At 39.3% G+C, this 17,315-nt stretch overlaps 1 protein-coding gene across 2 annotated transcripts in view; it reads left to right on the forward strand.

Annotated features, from left to right (window-relative positions):
- Positions 1–17,315, forward strand: part of LOC126100530 (carbohydrate sulfotransferase 8-like) — a 104,583-nt gene that overhangs the window by 66,729 nt on the left and 20,539 nt on the right. For both annotated transcript variants that reach the window (XM_049911144.1, XM_049911145.1), the window contains exon 4: positions 15,859–16,030. In XM_049911144.1, coding sequence (XP_049767101.1) covers positions 15,859–16,030 — 172 coding nt within the window. The remainder of the gene's footprint in view (positions 1–15,858; positions 16,031–17,315) is intronic.

Consider the following 17,315-nt stretch of genomic DNA (forward strand, 5'->3'; position numbering starts at 1 on the left):
TGATGCCAGAGACACTTGCACAAAATTAAGAAACAACTAGCACAGAACTTCACATGTAAACTGATGACAGAGAACTAGTTTGTTCAGTGACTCCCGCTCGCGTTGTTGAAGTTGGCACATTTTGTGGGCAGTTGGTAATTTTAGTGGCACTGTTGCCTGCTACAAGTGCTTGCATTCTATCAATGTGTACCACAGACATAGGCCATAAATAATGTGCACATGTAACTGGTGTGCTGCAGCAGCGGTGGGAGGCAGCTCTGTACCGTGCCACACATGCAAGGTGCTAATGAGGTATTGGCCACTTCCACAGCAACAGCTAATGCAGCAACAGCCACTTGCTGAGGCCAGCTCTTGCCTGTGTGGAGTCCCTTGCCTTGAAAACACCGGCCATCCACCTTGACCTGAGACATGTCATCAGGCCGTGTTCTGTCTGGCCAAGTCTTTAAGCAAGACTTTCACTGGTCTGTATCATGAGCTGCAAACCTGTGCAGAGCCTAGCTGAGCGTTGGCAGGAATAACCAAAAATGTGTCCCGGGCAGAGTGCAGTGTGATCACCCTGTCCTCTCCCATGGATATTGTCCATGATCAGGACTGAAATCAATAGCGGTATCCAAGCTCCATACCTTTTGTTGGTGTGCCTATCCTATCGACGAAGCAGCACTTCTGTCTTTTGATGAGCAGTCTTCTTTGTTCTTAAATAATTCGTAATTTTCAACCATAACTTCCCATACATTATTTGAATCAAATTTCATGGCTATAGCGTATCATCTCAGTTGTATGACTGGATTCATTATTTCCCATCAGAAAGGTCACCATTCATAGTAACTGATGAGAAGTCATGTAGTAAATCAGAAGTAATAGCTGGCATTTTCCAAGGAAGTGTTATAGGCTCTTTGCTGTTCCTGATTTACATTAATGATTTAGAAGACAATCTGAGTAGCCCTCTTACATTACTTGCACAGGATACTGTCATCTACCATCTTTTAAAGTCATCAGAGATCAAAACAAATTTCAAAATGATTTGGACAAGATATGTGTATGGGGCAAGAAGTGACTCTAAATAATAAGTTATCCACATGAGTATTAAAATAAATCCACTAAATTTTAGTTATCTGAATAAATAACACAAATCTAAAATCTGTAAATTCAACTACATACTAGGGATTACAATTATGAATAACTTCAATTGGAATGATCACACAGATAATGTTGTGGGTAAAGCAAAAAAGAGACTGTGATTTATTGGCAGAACACGTAGAAGATGCAACAAGACTGCTGAAGAGACTGCTTACACTCTGCTTGTTCACTCTGTTCTGGAATAGTGCTCTGCAGTGTGTGATCCACATCAGATAGATCAACAGAGAACATTGAAAAAGTTCAAAGAAAGGCAGCTCTTTTGTACTATCAAGAAATAAGGGAAAGGAGTGCTGTGAATATGATATGCAAATTGGGGTGACAACCATGAAAACAAAGGCATTTTTAATTGTGGCAGTACCTTCATAGGAAATTTCAATTGCCACCTTTCTCATCAGTGTGTGGAAATATTTTGTTAGGGTTCACCTACATAGGCATTAATGATCAGTATAATAAAATAAGAGAAATCAGAGCTTGAACATAAATTAATGTTTTTTCCTGCACTTTCCAACAGTGAAGCAGCAGAGAAATAGGTTGAAGTTGGTTTGATGAACACTCTGCCAGGCACTCAATTGTGAATTGCAGAGTAATCATGAAGATGTAAATGTATATGTGAGTGTTAGCTATGGTTAAATACTACCACGTAGCTTCCCCTTCAGTCCTTTCTCCCAACCTGTGTTCTACTAATTTTCTTTTTTCTTTTCTCACTGTCAAATTCCAGTCTTTCATTACAATTAAATTTTTGTAACACAGTAAATACACTGAAAACACCAAAGAAACTGGTACAAACATGTGTATTCAAATACAGAGACATGTAAACAGGGAGTATACAGCGCTGCAGTTGGCAACTCCTTTATAAGTCAACAAGCATCTGGCACAGTTGTTAGATTGGTTGTAGCTGCTACAATGCCAGGTTATCAAGATTTTAAGTGAGTTTGATTGTGGTGTTATAGTCAGTACATGAGGGATGGGACACAGCATATTCGAGGTAGCGGTGACATGGGGATTTTCCCATATGACCATTTCATGAGTGTACTGTGAATATCAGGAATCCAGTAAAACATCAAATCTCCAACATTGCTGCGGCCACAAAGAAGTCCTGCAAGAACTGGACCAATGACGACTGGAGAGAATTGTTCAACATGACAGAAGTGCAACCCTTCCACAAATTGCTGCATATTTGAATGCTGGGCCATCAACAAGTGTCAGCATGCAAACCATTCAACAAAACATCATCAATATGGGCTTTCGGAGCTGAAGGCCTACTCGTGTACCCTTGATGACTGCATGACACAAGGCTTTACTCCTTGCCTGGGCCTGTTAACACTGACATTGGATTGTTGATGACTGGAAACATGTTACCTGGTTAGACAAGTCTCATTTCAAATTGTATAGAGTGGGTGGACGTGTACGGGTTTGAAGACAACCTCATGAATCCTTGGGCCCTGCATGTCAGAAGACGTCTGTTTATGCTGGTGGAGGCTCTGCAATGATGTGGGGAGTGTGCAATTGGAGTGATATGGGGTCATAGATATATCTAGATACAACTCTGGCAGGTGACACACACATAAGCATCCTGCATCCATTCATGTCCATTGTGCATTCTGATGGACTTGGGCAGTTCCAGCACAACAATGCAACACCCAACACATTCAGAATTGCTACTTATGAGTTTAAACACTTCCGCTGGCCAGCAGACTCCCCAGACAAAAACATTATTGTGCATATCTGGGATGCCTTGCAACATGCTGTTCAGAAGAGATCTCCACCCCCTCATACTCTAACGGATTTATGGACAGCTCTGCAGGATTCATGATGTCAATTCCCTCCAGCACTACTTCAGACATTATTCGAGTCCCTACCACGTCATGTTGCGGCACTTCTGCGTGGTCGCAGGGGCCCTACATGATATTAGGCAGCTGAACCAGTTTATTTAGCTCTTCAGTGCAATTTTTTAATGCTATCTCAGATTTTTTCAGTCTTTTCATCTGCTAGTACTAGTACCAGTACTAACACACAGACTAATGGTTTTGTCTCTTTCTTGGTTATGATGATGTTCACTATGCTGTTCATAATAGCTTATCTGCATTCTTAATTTGTTTTTGATTATTAGACCTACTCATGCATTACTACTATTTGATTCTGCATCAATAATCCTTTACTCACCTGACAAGAAGTCTTGTTCTCCTTGTCACCACACTTCACTATTTCCCACTATTTCTAATAATGACCAGCATCACCATGTTGAGAAAGGCAGAGTTAATTACAATGTGCAGTGGTTCTGGAGGAAATAGCGGTCTATTCTTTCCACAGTTCCTTGTCCACTTCATAAAGATGTCATCAAAGAACATGAACCAACAAGGGTAATGTGTTGAAAGAAAAGAAACATTTCCTCTAGATGGCCCACAAGCATATGTAGGATAGCTCTTTCTAAGCAGCCCGTAGAGAGATTGATTTGTCCCTGTAGATGTTAGGCAAATTTAGTTTTAGATCTGGTCTTTAAAAGAGAAATTACTATGAATCAGAATGTGGTTTACCATGTAAATTAATAAGGAAGCAGCACTCTCATCTATAATGTACAGGGACATTGCATCAACAGTGACAAGTAAAGAGCCTATTGGTAACAGTAGTAGTAATTGTTTGCCTAGTAAAAAAAGGCTGTGCATGAAGTAATTAGTGTATAGGATGTGAAACCATGAAAAACTGATTGAGCTTGCTGGTCAACAAAGGCAGAGAATCTTCATGGGACATTATAAGCAGCCACAATGCAGTAACCAGAACTAATCCAGTGGCGTTGGATTTATGAGCACATAAATGGTCAGTGTTAGGGAAAGATGGGTTCAGATGACAGGTTTAGAGAAACAGCCAATGTTTTCATGACAGTTTGAAGTCCATGATGGAGCTCTGGGATTATAGTGACAAGGCTTTTTAGTGGAGGTGTCTAAAACTGTTGGAAACTCACAGTCATGCTGTCATTGTGGTTCATACCAGGGCATTAAAACCATGTTACTGGAGAAAATGTTTGGTTCAGAATTGACTTTTTAATTCATGTGTATCTGCTTGCTTTAGTTTTATGGTGAATAGTTGGGTAGGTGGTGAAGAAATGATTCTAGGAAAGGGTAAGCAATTCCTTGACAAACCCAACACTGTTAACCCAGGGTCAGGGGTGGCATTGAAACGTTTGAGGGGACTCAGACTTTTATAGAGTCTAGCTTTTCAGAGGACAAGATGAAGGCAACATTGGTGGTGTGGGGGTTTATTTGTGATTAGTCTGCTTTATTAAAACTTGGAGGGAGTTTCAGGGGATGTGGGAGGTGATGCAAATCAAGGCAAGGTCTGGGATGTGTAGGGAGGGATTAGTGAGTAGAGTGGATGGAAACAGTGGGTGCCCTGATGGCCAATAGTATCAACAGGTTGGAGCATAATAGGTATAAAACAAACCATAGGTCTATAGACAGAGAGATTATGAATGAAACACATTTGGCAATCAAGAGAGCAATGTGTGAAGCCATCAATGACTACTGTACAAGAATATTGTCAAATGATCTTTCACAAAATCTAAAGAAATTCTGGTTGTATCTTAGTGTCACCAAAGTTAGTATTGTCTCTCATGGCCAAGACAGGAACTTAACGGAGAGTAACAAAGCGAAAGTAGAAATGCTTAACTCTGTTTTCAAATGTTCCTTTGCAGAGGAAAATACAGGAGTCCATCATCATCATCTTGAACAGTTTTCAGCCCCAGGCTGGGTCTACTTGGAACATAAGTGTTGCCACATAGTCCTGTTTCCCCACCCTCTTCCTGTGTTCACTCTATTCCATTCTTTGCCTCTTTTTTCAACACAATCCTCCATTTTTTTGGCCATCCATCCGTCATTCTTTTCCTTGGTTGTTTCCTTTTCATTGCCATTCCATGTATCTTCTTGGGAATCATCTCGTTTTCCATTCTCTTCAACAGCCCAGCCAATCTTCGTCTTCATGTTTCTATTGAGCTCTGGAAGGGTTCCTCTTCCACTGTTTCTCTTACCGTTTTATTACTCATACTGTCTCTCCTTGTTACTTCTATCTAATTCTGAGGAACTTCATTTCACATGCCTGTAATCTGCTCATGTATCTTTTCTTAATTTCCCTTGTTTCAGATTCACTGGTCAGTATTTGGGCATGGTGACTTCAGTACATTACTTTTTTGCTTCCTTTGGGACATCTTTGCTCCAAACCCAGCTCGTAACACTTCACAAGAATGCTTGCACCTGTCTGTTGTGTTCACTGGTCTGTTTCTCATTTCTTCCAATTTCTTCTATCCCACTTTCCAAGTACATGACACTCTTCACTCTCTTCATTTGTTCACCTCCAATCCTTATTCAGCTAGTTGGTCTATCTTTCTTTCTCGTTGTAACCAGGATATCACATTTGTTTACATTCACTTTCATTCCAGTCTGTCTTACAGTTTCTTTCCAAGCATCCAGCTGTTCCTAAATCTCTGTCTGTTTCATCAAGTCATCTGCAGACACAATTGCTTTCATCTTGTCTTCTCAATTTTTTTCAGCCGCCTCAGTTATTATCTCATCCAAGACCACAGTGAAGAGGAGAGGTGACATACACTGCCCCGTTTCACACCACTTGTTTGCTGGATCCACCATGTCCTTTCATTTCCCAGTTTCACACAACTCAGACATCCACATTATATTGTCTCCACTCTGATTGTTGTCTATTTTTCCACTCCCTTCTTTTCTAGTACTTCCCAGACCTTTCTTCTACAGATGCCTCTTTACACTGACAGAAAAAATCACAGCACCAAAAAGTAATTAATGTAGAGTAATGAAATTCTGGGAATACATTTGTCTAGGTAACATCTGTAAGTGATAACCATTGCCAGATAACTGGTTACTGTAAGTGTGAGATAAGCCATCATAAATATGAAATGCTGATACATTAATAACAGGTGTAACCACCAGAGTGTTGAATGCAAGCATTCAAACATGCATGCTTTGTAGGATGGGGTTCCAGGCCTGTTGCACTTGGTCAGTCAGTACAGGGGCAGTTAATGTTGGTCGTGGATGACGCTGGAGTTGTTGTCCAATGATGTCCCATATGTGCTGGATAGGAGACAGATCTGGTGATCAAGCAGACTGAGGCAACATGTCGATACTCAGTAGAGCATATTGGGTTACAATTGCGGTATGTGGGTGAGTGTTATCCTGTTGGAAAACACCCTCTGGAATGCTGTTTATGAATGCCACCTTAACAGGTCAAATGGCAAGAATAATGAAAAAAATGGCAGTTAGGATGCATGGGATATCCACAGGTGTGATCCTGGCCTCCTCCTAACCAACACTGGCACCAGAACAGAAACAGCTTTCATCAGAAAACACAACTAATCTCCACCCTGCCCTCCAATGAGATCTTGCTTGACACCGCTGAAGTTGCAAGTAGCAGTGGTTTGGGATGAGTGGAACGCATGCCACAGGATGTTTGGCTCAGAACTGTCATTGAAGTAATTGTAACAATTCATTGTGTCAATGTGGTACCAACTGCTGCTCAAGGTGCTGCTGCAGATGCAGTACAATGCACCAGACCTATACACCTCTCGGTAGTGCCACATGGCTGTCCAGAGCCCAGTCTTCTCGCATCTCTACATTCTCATGGACACTGCTGCCAGCAGTCATGTACAGTGGCTACATTCCTGTGAGGTCTTTCTGCAGTATCACAGAAGGAACATCCGTTGGCTTGTAGCCCTATTACACAACCTCATTCAAACCCAGTGTTGATAATGGTGTCTTTGTCACCTTTAAGGTAACCTCAACTCACCACATCAAAACTCAAAAGTAACTAATGCTCACAACTGTTACAGCATATATTTAAAACAAACCTGATTTTCATTCTCACAGTGGTACTAAAGCCCCACCCTTATGTATCAAGTGAAATTTTGATAGGCATCTTTCAGATATAGAAACATGACTGCCAACTTTCATTTTTGTGGTACAATTCTGTGGTGTCACCGCCAGACACCACACTTGCTGGGTGGTAGCCTTTAAATCGGCCGCGGTCCGCTAGTATACGTCGGACCCGCGTGTCGCCACTATCAGTGATTGCAGACCAAGCGCCGCCACACGGCAGGTCTAGAGAGACTTCCTAGCACTCACCCCAGTTGTACAGCTGACTTTGCTAGAGAGCGTTCACTGACAAATTACGCTCTCATTTGCTGAGACGATAGTTAGCATAGCCTTCAGCTACGTCATTTACTACAACCTAGCAAGGCACCATTATCATGTGCTATTTATCTTGTGATGCCTGTACCGTCAGACCGATGTACACCAACTATGGATTAAAGTTAAGTATTCCAGCAGCTACGTATTATTTTTACTAGACTCAACTCCTTTAACTATTCCAGACCTCACGCCAGCCTGCGTGAGCTTAAACGCGTGCCTTTCGGCTACCGGTCATAGTGGCTTGGCTGTCTTGCCAAGTCACAACAAATTCCTTCTCGGTGCAGCAATTTTTTTTCCCGTCAGTGTATATTGAGTAAGGGCATAACAAGATCTTCCCCAAATTCATAGTGGTCCTCCAGAAGCTGCCTCACTGCAAATATGAGGACAATAACTAATCTCCTCTCTTCATTTGTTCTGGATTTTGTTCGGATTCTGCTGTACGTGATGTTTTCATATACCTTGGCACAGGCGTACCCCAGTTTAATCCTCTTACCACTGAAAAGATGTGTGAAATAGATATTAGTCTTACTGATGTTGAGAAACAACTGAAATCATTAAAACTGAACACCAGGGCCTGATGGAATACCAGTCAGATTCTATATTGAATTTGCAGCTGACTTAACCCCTCTGTTTACTCTAATCTACTGTAGATCCCCTGAACAAAAAACCATGCCCCATAGTTGGAAGAAGGCACAGGTCACTCCCATTTACAAAAGGGTAGTAGAAGTGACCCACAAAACTACTGTTATTCTTTGACATTGTTCAAGTGGGAGATATGCAGTCTGTTGATTTAAAACGTATGGATAAAAATCCCATGTTACGATCACAAATTTTCTTTATTGCTTACTGGTCTTGGCTCCTGACAGCCATCTGCAGATCAATATAAAATATTGTTCATTGTGTGACAGTCATTACCCATTGTCACATTCTTAGAGCTAAATTGCCCTAAAATGAAAAATCGTAGTTGTTTATGTAAATTGACAATATACATCACTAAGCAAATATTATTACAGTGCCTGTATTGCTACATGTGTACAGTCAATCTGCATGATAGTTGCATTGCCCATGACTGGATGTAAACAAGATACCATTTCTAATATTCATAACAGGAACAAGGAAGTGCCTGTGTGACTGCTGTCAGCTAACTGCAGTTTCATTTTATGGTGAGTTAACTCTAAGAACATGATGATGTGTAATGACTGTCATACACTGAACAACATTTTAAATTGATCTGAAGGTAGCTTATCAATGACCTGAAGTTAATAATCAATAAAAAAAATTGGCAACACTGAAGTATATCTTTGACATCGATTTCTTGTAGAATCTTGGAACAAATTCTGTGCTCAAACATAATAAGGCATCTCAAACTAGAAAGACCTCCTCCATGCCAACTGACATGGGTTTCAAAAACCTAGATCACATGAAAGGCAACTCACACTTTTCTCACATGACATCCTGAAAGCCATAAATCAAGGCAGTCTGGTGGATGCAGTATTTCTCAATTTCTGAAAAGAATTTGAGTCAGTAATACATCTATGTGTATTATCAAAAGCATGATAAAATGGGTTACTAGGCAAAATTTGTGACTGGATTGAGGATTTCTTGGTGGGGTGGGTGCAGCATGTTATCTCGGATGGGGACTCATCAACAGATCGGGTGTACCCCAGGGAAGTGTGTTTGCCCCCTTACTGTTCATGATGTATATTAATGACCTCACATGCAACATTAATATATACATCAGACTTTTTGTAGATGACTACAGTTATGTAGAATGAAGCACAGTCTGAATGAAGCTGCATAAATATATAGTCAGACCTTAAAAAGATTTCAAAGTGGTACAGAGATTAGCAACTTGCTTTAAATGTTAAAAAATGTAAAATTGTCGACTTCACAGAATGAAAAAAACATAGTATCCTACAATAATCAGTGAGTCGCAAATGGAATTGGCAAACTCATACCAGGGAATAACACTTAGTCGGGACTTGAAATGGAGCAATCACATAGGCTCAATTGTGGGTGAAGCATGAAGCAGACTTTGGTTTATGATAGAATATTAGTGAACTGTAACCAGTCTACGAAGGAGCTTGCTTACAAATCACTTGTGGGACTCATCCTAGAATATTGCTCATGTACGTGGGACTCACATCAAAAGGGACTAACAGGGGCTATTGAATGGAGAAGGGCAGCACAAACAGTCACATGTTTTTTAGCCCAAGAGGGAGTGTCACAGAAATGTTGAATGAACTGAACTACCAGTCTATTGAATATAGACAGAAACTATTCAAAGAAAGTCTATGAACAAAGTTCAAGAACTGGCTGTAAATGCTGACTCTAGGAATATACCAGTGTCCTACATATTGCTCCCATAGGGACTGTGGGGATATGGTTAGATTAATTACAGCAAGCACAGAAACATTCACTCAATAATTCTTCCCACATTCCACACATAAATGGAATGGGAAAAAGCCTTAATAACTAGACCAGTCTGCCATTTACTTCCCTGTAGGTTACAGTGTATAGATGAAGATGTAGACTGGGGTATAATTAACTAGGATAGCTTTCCCAGTGCTGAGGGTGTAAAAGGATTCAAGAAATTGTTCAGAGATGGTACAAGAATTTTGCAAAAATAGGAGAAGTGGCTTTGAAAGATTTTGGCACAGAATGATTATGCAGGGACAGGGTGTCAGGAGTGATGATATATTGGTTGAGAACCAGAGATGAGAATTTTTGTGGTAAAATTTTGAATTTTGGGCAAGTAAAGTATTTGAGGCTCTCAACCGGCTGGTGGGTTTTTTCAGTTGGTGTGAATAGAATAAGCTTTCCTTCCTCCTTCTACTGTCCTGTCACAGACATCGCATATCTGTCCAGAGCTAGGAACACACTACATACACCAGCAATATTATGACTACTATGCAATGACTATGATGAACCTGATGCCTGGCAGTACGACTGGCTGCCGTGAAAATATGATTTACCACAAACTTGACCATCTGAGCATCAAAGGTGCTGTGCATCATAACACCAGTGACTTCAACAGGTGCTTCAAGACCTGTGTCATTGTGATCCACTCTTCTGTGACACTGTACAGAGATTGTGCTGCCACATCAAAGTCGGCAAGATGAATTGATATGACAGACATTAGTGAGGGCTCACTGCAGCCCACAATGACGTACACGAGATCCTCCTGAAGATCAAGACTCCCCACTCAGCATAGCAGCACCCTCACACTGAGGTTGACGTGGTTTTCAGCATGCAAGAACTCAGCCCAGTTAAAGACATTAGCTACAGCAGTCAACATCATCATCTAGTACCAAAGAGTAGTTAAAGTTTCAAATGAGCATGTAGTGTTGTTGATGTAGGACATTTTAACTCAAGAGAACAATTCATTAAATAGTGATCAAATGATGCTCTGCTAGTTCCTTGTGGTTGTAAATTATCCACTAATCCTGTAGCAAGTAAGTTAAGTAAATCATTTATTCATTTATGTAATAAAGTGAACTAAAATTTCATGTGTTATAGTTTGATGAGTCTTCTGACAAAGCAATCAACGAACTAACAGTTGTGGCGAGATGAAAGTGGTTTTGCCTAGTCACAACTACTTCTATAATTGGGAAGTTGCTGAAACCATTAGTTAGGGGTCAACTACTGATGGAAAGTTTCATAACAGTTCTATCTTTAAATGCTAAATGTATATAAAGAATACTTAGCTGAGAGATTTTAAGAAAAGTCAGATGGTTCAAAATGAAACACATAGGCTGTGAAGAAACAAAAAGGGAGATCCTGAAATATGAGAATAGCTACAAATATATCCTAATTTCCACTGCAGGCATTTGAGTATTTATTTTCACAAAAACGATGCAGGGTAATTGTCACTTCTAACACAATGAACTCATTTCAGATTGTTTCCATGAGTCTTCTCAATTTTCTGAAATAAAATAAAATTAATGGCTTGCTATATGAGAATGAAGTCAATAAAACTGTTCAAAATATAAAAAATAAAAAGTCAGTAGGCTTAGATGAAGTACCAGTGTGTGTGCTAAAACAGTGCACAGAGATTATACAAGGCCCCTTAACAAATATAATAAATGAATCCTTCACACCAGGGACATTTCCAGAACAGTTAAAACAGGCAAGAGTTGTACCTTTGCTTAAGAGAGGTAATGCAGAAGACATAGAAAATTACTGGCCCATTTTCCTGCTGTCACCATTCTCAAAAATAATAGAAGCGATTATGAAAGACAGATTAATGAATTACCTGAATAAATACAATCCTTTAAGTGAATCACAGTTTCGTTTCTGAAGTGGGAAAAATATGGAGTCAGCCATAGTAGAATTCACAAAGGTTGTACTTGATGCTCTTAACAAAGATGAGTGTGTCACAGGCATATTTTTGGATCTTTCTAAGGCCTTTGATACAGTTGAGCACAACATTCTATTAAATAAATTAGAAGCATTAGGAATAAGACGGGTAGTTAATGACCGGTTTCAATCATACCTAGCAGATAGGGTACAAAGAGTAGAGACAACACATACTTCAAATAGATAAAAACATTTAGTAAAACACTTATCAGAACCAAAATACATTAATTAGGGGTTCCACAAGGTAACATTAGGACCAATACTATTCCTGACATACATCAATGACTTATCCAGTAGTGTTACTCATGGTGAAAAAATTCTCAGCACTGATGACAACAATATTATAGTCACTGAGAAAACAAGAGAACTCCTTGCAGAGAAAGCAAACAAACCTCTCAAAGAAGTATATGATTGGTCAATAAACAATAAAGTGACAAAGAACATAAAGAAAACTAATGCCATGAATTTCACTTTGAAGAGGGAAAATGACAATGTTCAATGTTCCATTAAATGTAGATGGCGCCTCTGTAGACTATGTAACAAATGCAAAATTTCTAGGAATGAATACTGATTCTCAGTTGAAGTGGTGTGAACACACAAAGTTACTTGTAAACAGAATGTCATCAGCATGTTATGCCCTTAGAATCCTATCATCAGTGTGTAACGTGCAGTGTCTTTTAGTTACATACTATTCATATGTACACTCAATTCTTAGCTATGGCATTCTTTTTGGGGGAACAAATGCACAAGATATGAACACAATTTTCAAACTCCAGAAAAGAGCCATAAGAATCATAACCAAAAATGGTAGTCGAGCTCATTGTAAAGATCTATTCAAACCACTGGGGATTTTGACTGCTCCGTGTGAATACATTTACCACTCATATGTACACATCAAAAATAACATTGGTAATTGCTGCACAAACAGTTCTGTCCATGACCATGGAACAAGAGCTAGACTCAAAACAGCATTTTCTACCGAGGAATAAAACTGTACAATACCGAAAGAGATAAAAGAAATTGCAAAAATACACTTATTTAAAAAGGCAGCTAAAAAGTACCTGTTATGCAATTCATTTTATACATTGAAGGATTACTTAGATAAAACAGAGTAGGAGTTTGGTAAAACAAAAGTTATACAAATAAATAATAATATTGATTATAAAACATCCGTCATTCCACATAACACCTTCACACTAAATTTTTTTTCCTGCCAGTGTGTGTGTGTGTGTGTGTGTGTGTGTGTGTGTTTGTGTGTTTGTGTGTGTGTGTGTGGGTGGGTGGGTGGTGAGTGAAGTGTTATTCAACAATGCATGTATAAAACTCTGGACGTGTGCCTTTCGCGGGCAAGAGCTCTACCAAGTTCGAGTCTCGGCCCGACACACATTTTTAATCTGCCAGGAAGTTTCATATCAGTGCACACACTGCTGCAGAGTGAAAATCTCATTCTGGAAACATCCCCCAGACTGTGGCTAAGCCATGTCTCTGCAATATCCTTTCTTCCAGGAGTGCTAGTTCTGCAAGGTTCGCAGAAGGGCTTCTGTGAAGTTTGGACAGTAGGAGACGGGGTACTGGCAGAAGTAAAACTGTGGGGATGGGGCATGAGTCATGGTTGGGTAGCTCAGATGGTAGAGTACTTCCCCGCGAAAGGCAAAGGTCGGGACCTCTGCCAGGAAGTTTCATATCAGTGCACACTTTGCCGCAGAGTGAAAATCTCATTCTGAAACGTGTGTATAGTGTGTGCACTGACTGATAGTGAGATATGAGTGAACAGTGTGATATTACATTATTTAATAAGTTATTTGTAAAAAAAGTGTTGTATACTAGGGGTAAATCTAACAATTGTCTCTAACTAGAAGTCTCTAAATATATGTGTATATGAATTTCCTTATTTTAAATTGGTCTAAACTTGAACATACTTTTGACATGTCCTATATCCTTGTAAAAAGAGATCTATGGATTAATAAAGCTACTATTACTACTACTACTACTACTACTACTACAACTACAAGATGGAAAACTTAGCTTGCGCCATTTTTTCCCCAATGTTTGAGGCTTTAATGAAACAAACTGGTTACACATGTATCATTGAAAGTATTTTCCATCGCTGGCCACTACTTTCTTCCATCTTTTGGGCAGTGTACAAATCCTGCATCGAAAAAATTGTTCATTGTTTGAAATGATCCATTTTTGACTTCTTTATGAGATCAGAAGTGTTGGTCAGCAAAGCCACGCGCCATTGATCTAAACAGGTGATAGACAGAGGGAGCAATGTCTGGCAAATACAGTGGGTGGGGTAGGACTTCCCATTTTAACGTTTCCAAGTACATTTTGACCTCTTTTGCAATGTGGGGTTGAGTGCTGTCATGCTGCAAAATCACTATTGTGCCTCTAGCTGTATTGCGACTGTTCATCTTTTAATGCTCTGTTCAAACACATTAATTGCATTCGATAATGAGCACCTGTGATTGTTTCACTTGATTTTTTAACACTTCATAGTACACAACACCGAGCTGGTCTCGCCAAATGCAGAGTATGATCTTGGAGCCGTGAATATTCGGTTTGACCATCAACGTGGAAGCATGCCTGTTATATCCCCATGATTTTTTTGCATTTATGGTTATTGTAATGAACCCAATTTTCGTCCCTGGTCACAATGTAATGCAGAAATCCCTTCTGTTTTTGCCTCTGAAGCAACTGTTCACAAACACACAAATGCCGTTCAACGTCTCTTGGTTTCAGCTCACACGGGACCCAAGTTCCTTCTTTCTGAATCATGCCCATAGCCTTGAGGCATTCTGAAATGACTTTCTGTGTCACTCCCACTAATCGTGCCAATTGTTATAGAGTTTAACGCGAGTCTTCACTCAGCAATGTCTCCAATTCTGCATCTTCGAAAACATTCTCTCTTCCACCACTATGCCAGTCTACGATGTTAAAATCACTGTTCTTGAAGTGTTGTAACCACTCATGACATGTTCACTAATAGCGTCCTTGCCATATGTACTTGAGAGCATTCAATGAGACTCAGCCGCTGTTTTCTTCATACTGAAACAAAACAGTAACACCTCCTGAAAATGATGAGAATTAGGCTCGTAAACTGACTTTTCAATCAAGAACAACTTTATGATGCAGACACATATCAACTAATGTTTGAATGAGGTTATGTTGACTGAGGTCCAAGCTAACTGCCTGAAGTCTGCGATCTGTTTCTTTCGACCGCATCTTTCCGTCGTCGCCACCTATAGGCAAACGGCGGAAGCAAAGTTGTACACCTTGTATATTGGATATCACATACACCAGTGCTGAACCTGAAAGTGATAGTCTGACAGTTTCTGATGATGATGGAAAATAGTATTGCCAGAAAGCTGCAGATTCTTCACAAAGCAATGTAAGAAAACTTCTTTGAAGAACAAAACTAATTACAAAGACGCAGTGGAGTGTAAGTTATTTATATTAGTTTGCAGTTAAGTATGTTCCAGCACTATTTTGACAATGAATACACAACATACGAAGACTGACCAGTGCAGACTAGCTGTGAATCAATAGCTAATAATGACTGGTTCTGCCCTTGTTCACAACGCCTCTTTAAGGTTGCACATTGGAAATTTTGTACAAATAATTTATGAAATGTTACAGTACAGACTAATTACATATCATTAATTATGTGAAAGATAGGACTTCTAAAGACAATATTAATGCATGATGACAATTTTTAACTATCAGCTGGTTATGTTTAAATCATATTAATATTAGGTTCTGTCATAGAAACAAATTTTTATGCTCATAAATGACTCTCTAGTTTTCTAGTAAAGCCTGCAAGGTTATCCTAGAAACAAACTCTTATATTGAAAATCTTTAATTAACTAGTATGTTTTCCTAGTAACAGTATATATTTTTGGATACAAAAAAACAGGGTTACAAAATGTTAATAATGAGTATTTGAAAGGTTTACATTCTACAACTTGTACATTCTTGCATTTCTTACAAGAACAACATATTTGAGTAATAATATTTTCTAAACTATAAAATTTTGATAGAATACAAAGTGTTGTGATGTAGCAACTGTTTAACCATGTTCATACTTCCAAATTTGCATAAATGTAATCTTAGATACTTAAAGATACTGATTCTAGTAGGGCCATTTTTTTTTTTTCAGGAAACACAATATATCATGGTGTCCCTTATACAAAGCAGCATCCACGACATGGTTATATCACTTGTGCTTATTGGCTGGATATTCGGAGGAGCAGATAGTGAAAAGTCACAGGCAACTAAGTGAAATTGCCAGGGAAGCTTACCCAGAGTTGGACTATGAAGATGCCGAAAAGGTCTTTGTGAATTATATCTACATTTAAATGTTTACTTTATTTTCTTATCATTAGAAAATGGTTTAACCTCATATTATTATTATATTTTTCAAATGAATTCTTAACAGTGACACCACTGTGAAAAGAATATTTTACATTAATTTCTTCGTGTAAAACGTTGCCAATTTCTTGTAGCGCCATGCAAGATGGCAAAAAGCATTCAAGGTTAACCACAGAATTGATAGGTATATTATGTCACTGTTGTCATCATCATTGTTGTCAGTGTATTGTCGTCTTCAGACTGAAGACTGGTTTGATGCAGCTCTCAATGTTGGTCTATCCTGTGCAAGTCTCTTCACCTTGGCATAGCTACTGCAACTATGGACAGCACCTCACAGCATCCTCAATACACCCAAAGTGTCAGTCATGGTCAGAACAGTGTTCTGAGTCTTTATGAGTGCATTATATTGTAGCTAAGTTAATCTGAATGTGGTCAAATTGTTGGTGACCATATGCTTCTGTATCCTAGGTAGTCAAAGTTTCTGGTGCATCAATAGGCACTGTGTTTAAGACTTATATCAAATACAGGGAAAGTGAAAAACATCATTTGCTAAGTCACAACATGGATGAATGTGTGTGCTGAGTGGTCATGGCAGACAGTTATTGAAAAGGAGTACAACAGAATTACAACTATAGATTACAGCTATAAATGTCACAAAAGAACTGAATGCCACACTCGCACACCTTTCAGCACAAAAGCAACTTGAAGGGAGCTCCACAATTAAGGAATTACAGTGCAAGCTGTAATTCCAAAACCACTCATCAGTGATGCAAATGCTCGTAACAGAAAAATGTGGTTCCAAGCCACAAAACCTGGAATATGGAGCAGTGGAAAAATGACATTTGATCAGATGACTCTTCTTTCACAAATGTTTACATCCCAAGGGTGAAACACAGCACAGGTCAAATGATGATTTGGGTATCCATTTCCTGGTATTCCCCCAGCCTCCATGGTTACTCTTTAAGCTTGGATTACTGCCAAGAATTATGTGGCCATTTTGGCTGATCTGGTCCATCCCATGGTACATTGTCTGTTCCCAAATGGTGATGATGTATTATAGGATGACAGGGACCCTGTGGCACAACTTACATCATCCAGGCATGGTTTTATGAACACAAGGATGAATAGTTGGATCTCCCTCCTATGGCTGCCAAAATCACCCAATTTCAATATTATTCAGCCTTAGTTGTCTACTTTGGAGAGATGGGTTTCTGATTGTTATCCATCTCCATCATTGTTACCTGA

The sequence above is a fragment of the Schistocerca cancellata genome, chromosome 9 (genome assembly GCF_023864275.1).
Source record: "Schistocerca cancellata isolate TAMUIC-IGC-003103 chromosome 9, iqSchCanc2.1, whole genome shotgun sequence".
NCBI lineage: Eukaryota > Metazoa > Arthropoda > Insecta > Orthoptera > Acrididae > Schistocerca > Schistocerca cancellata.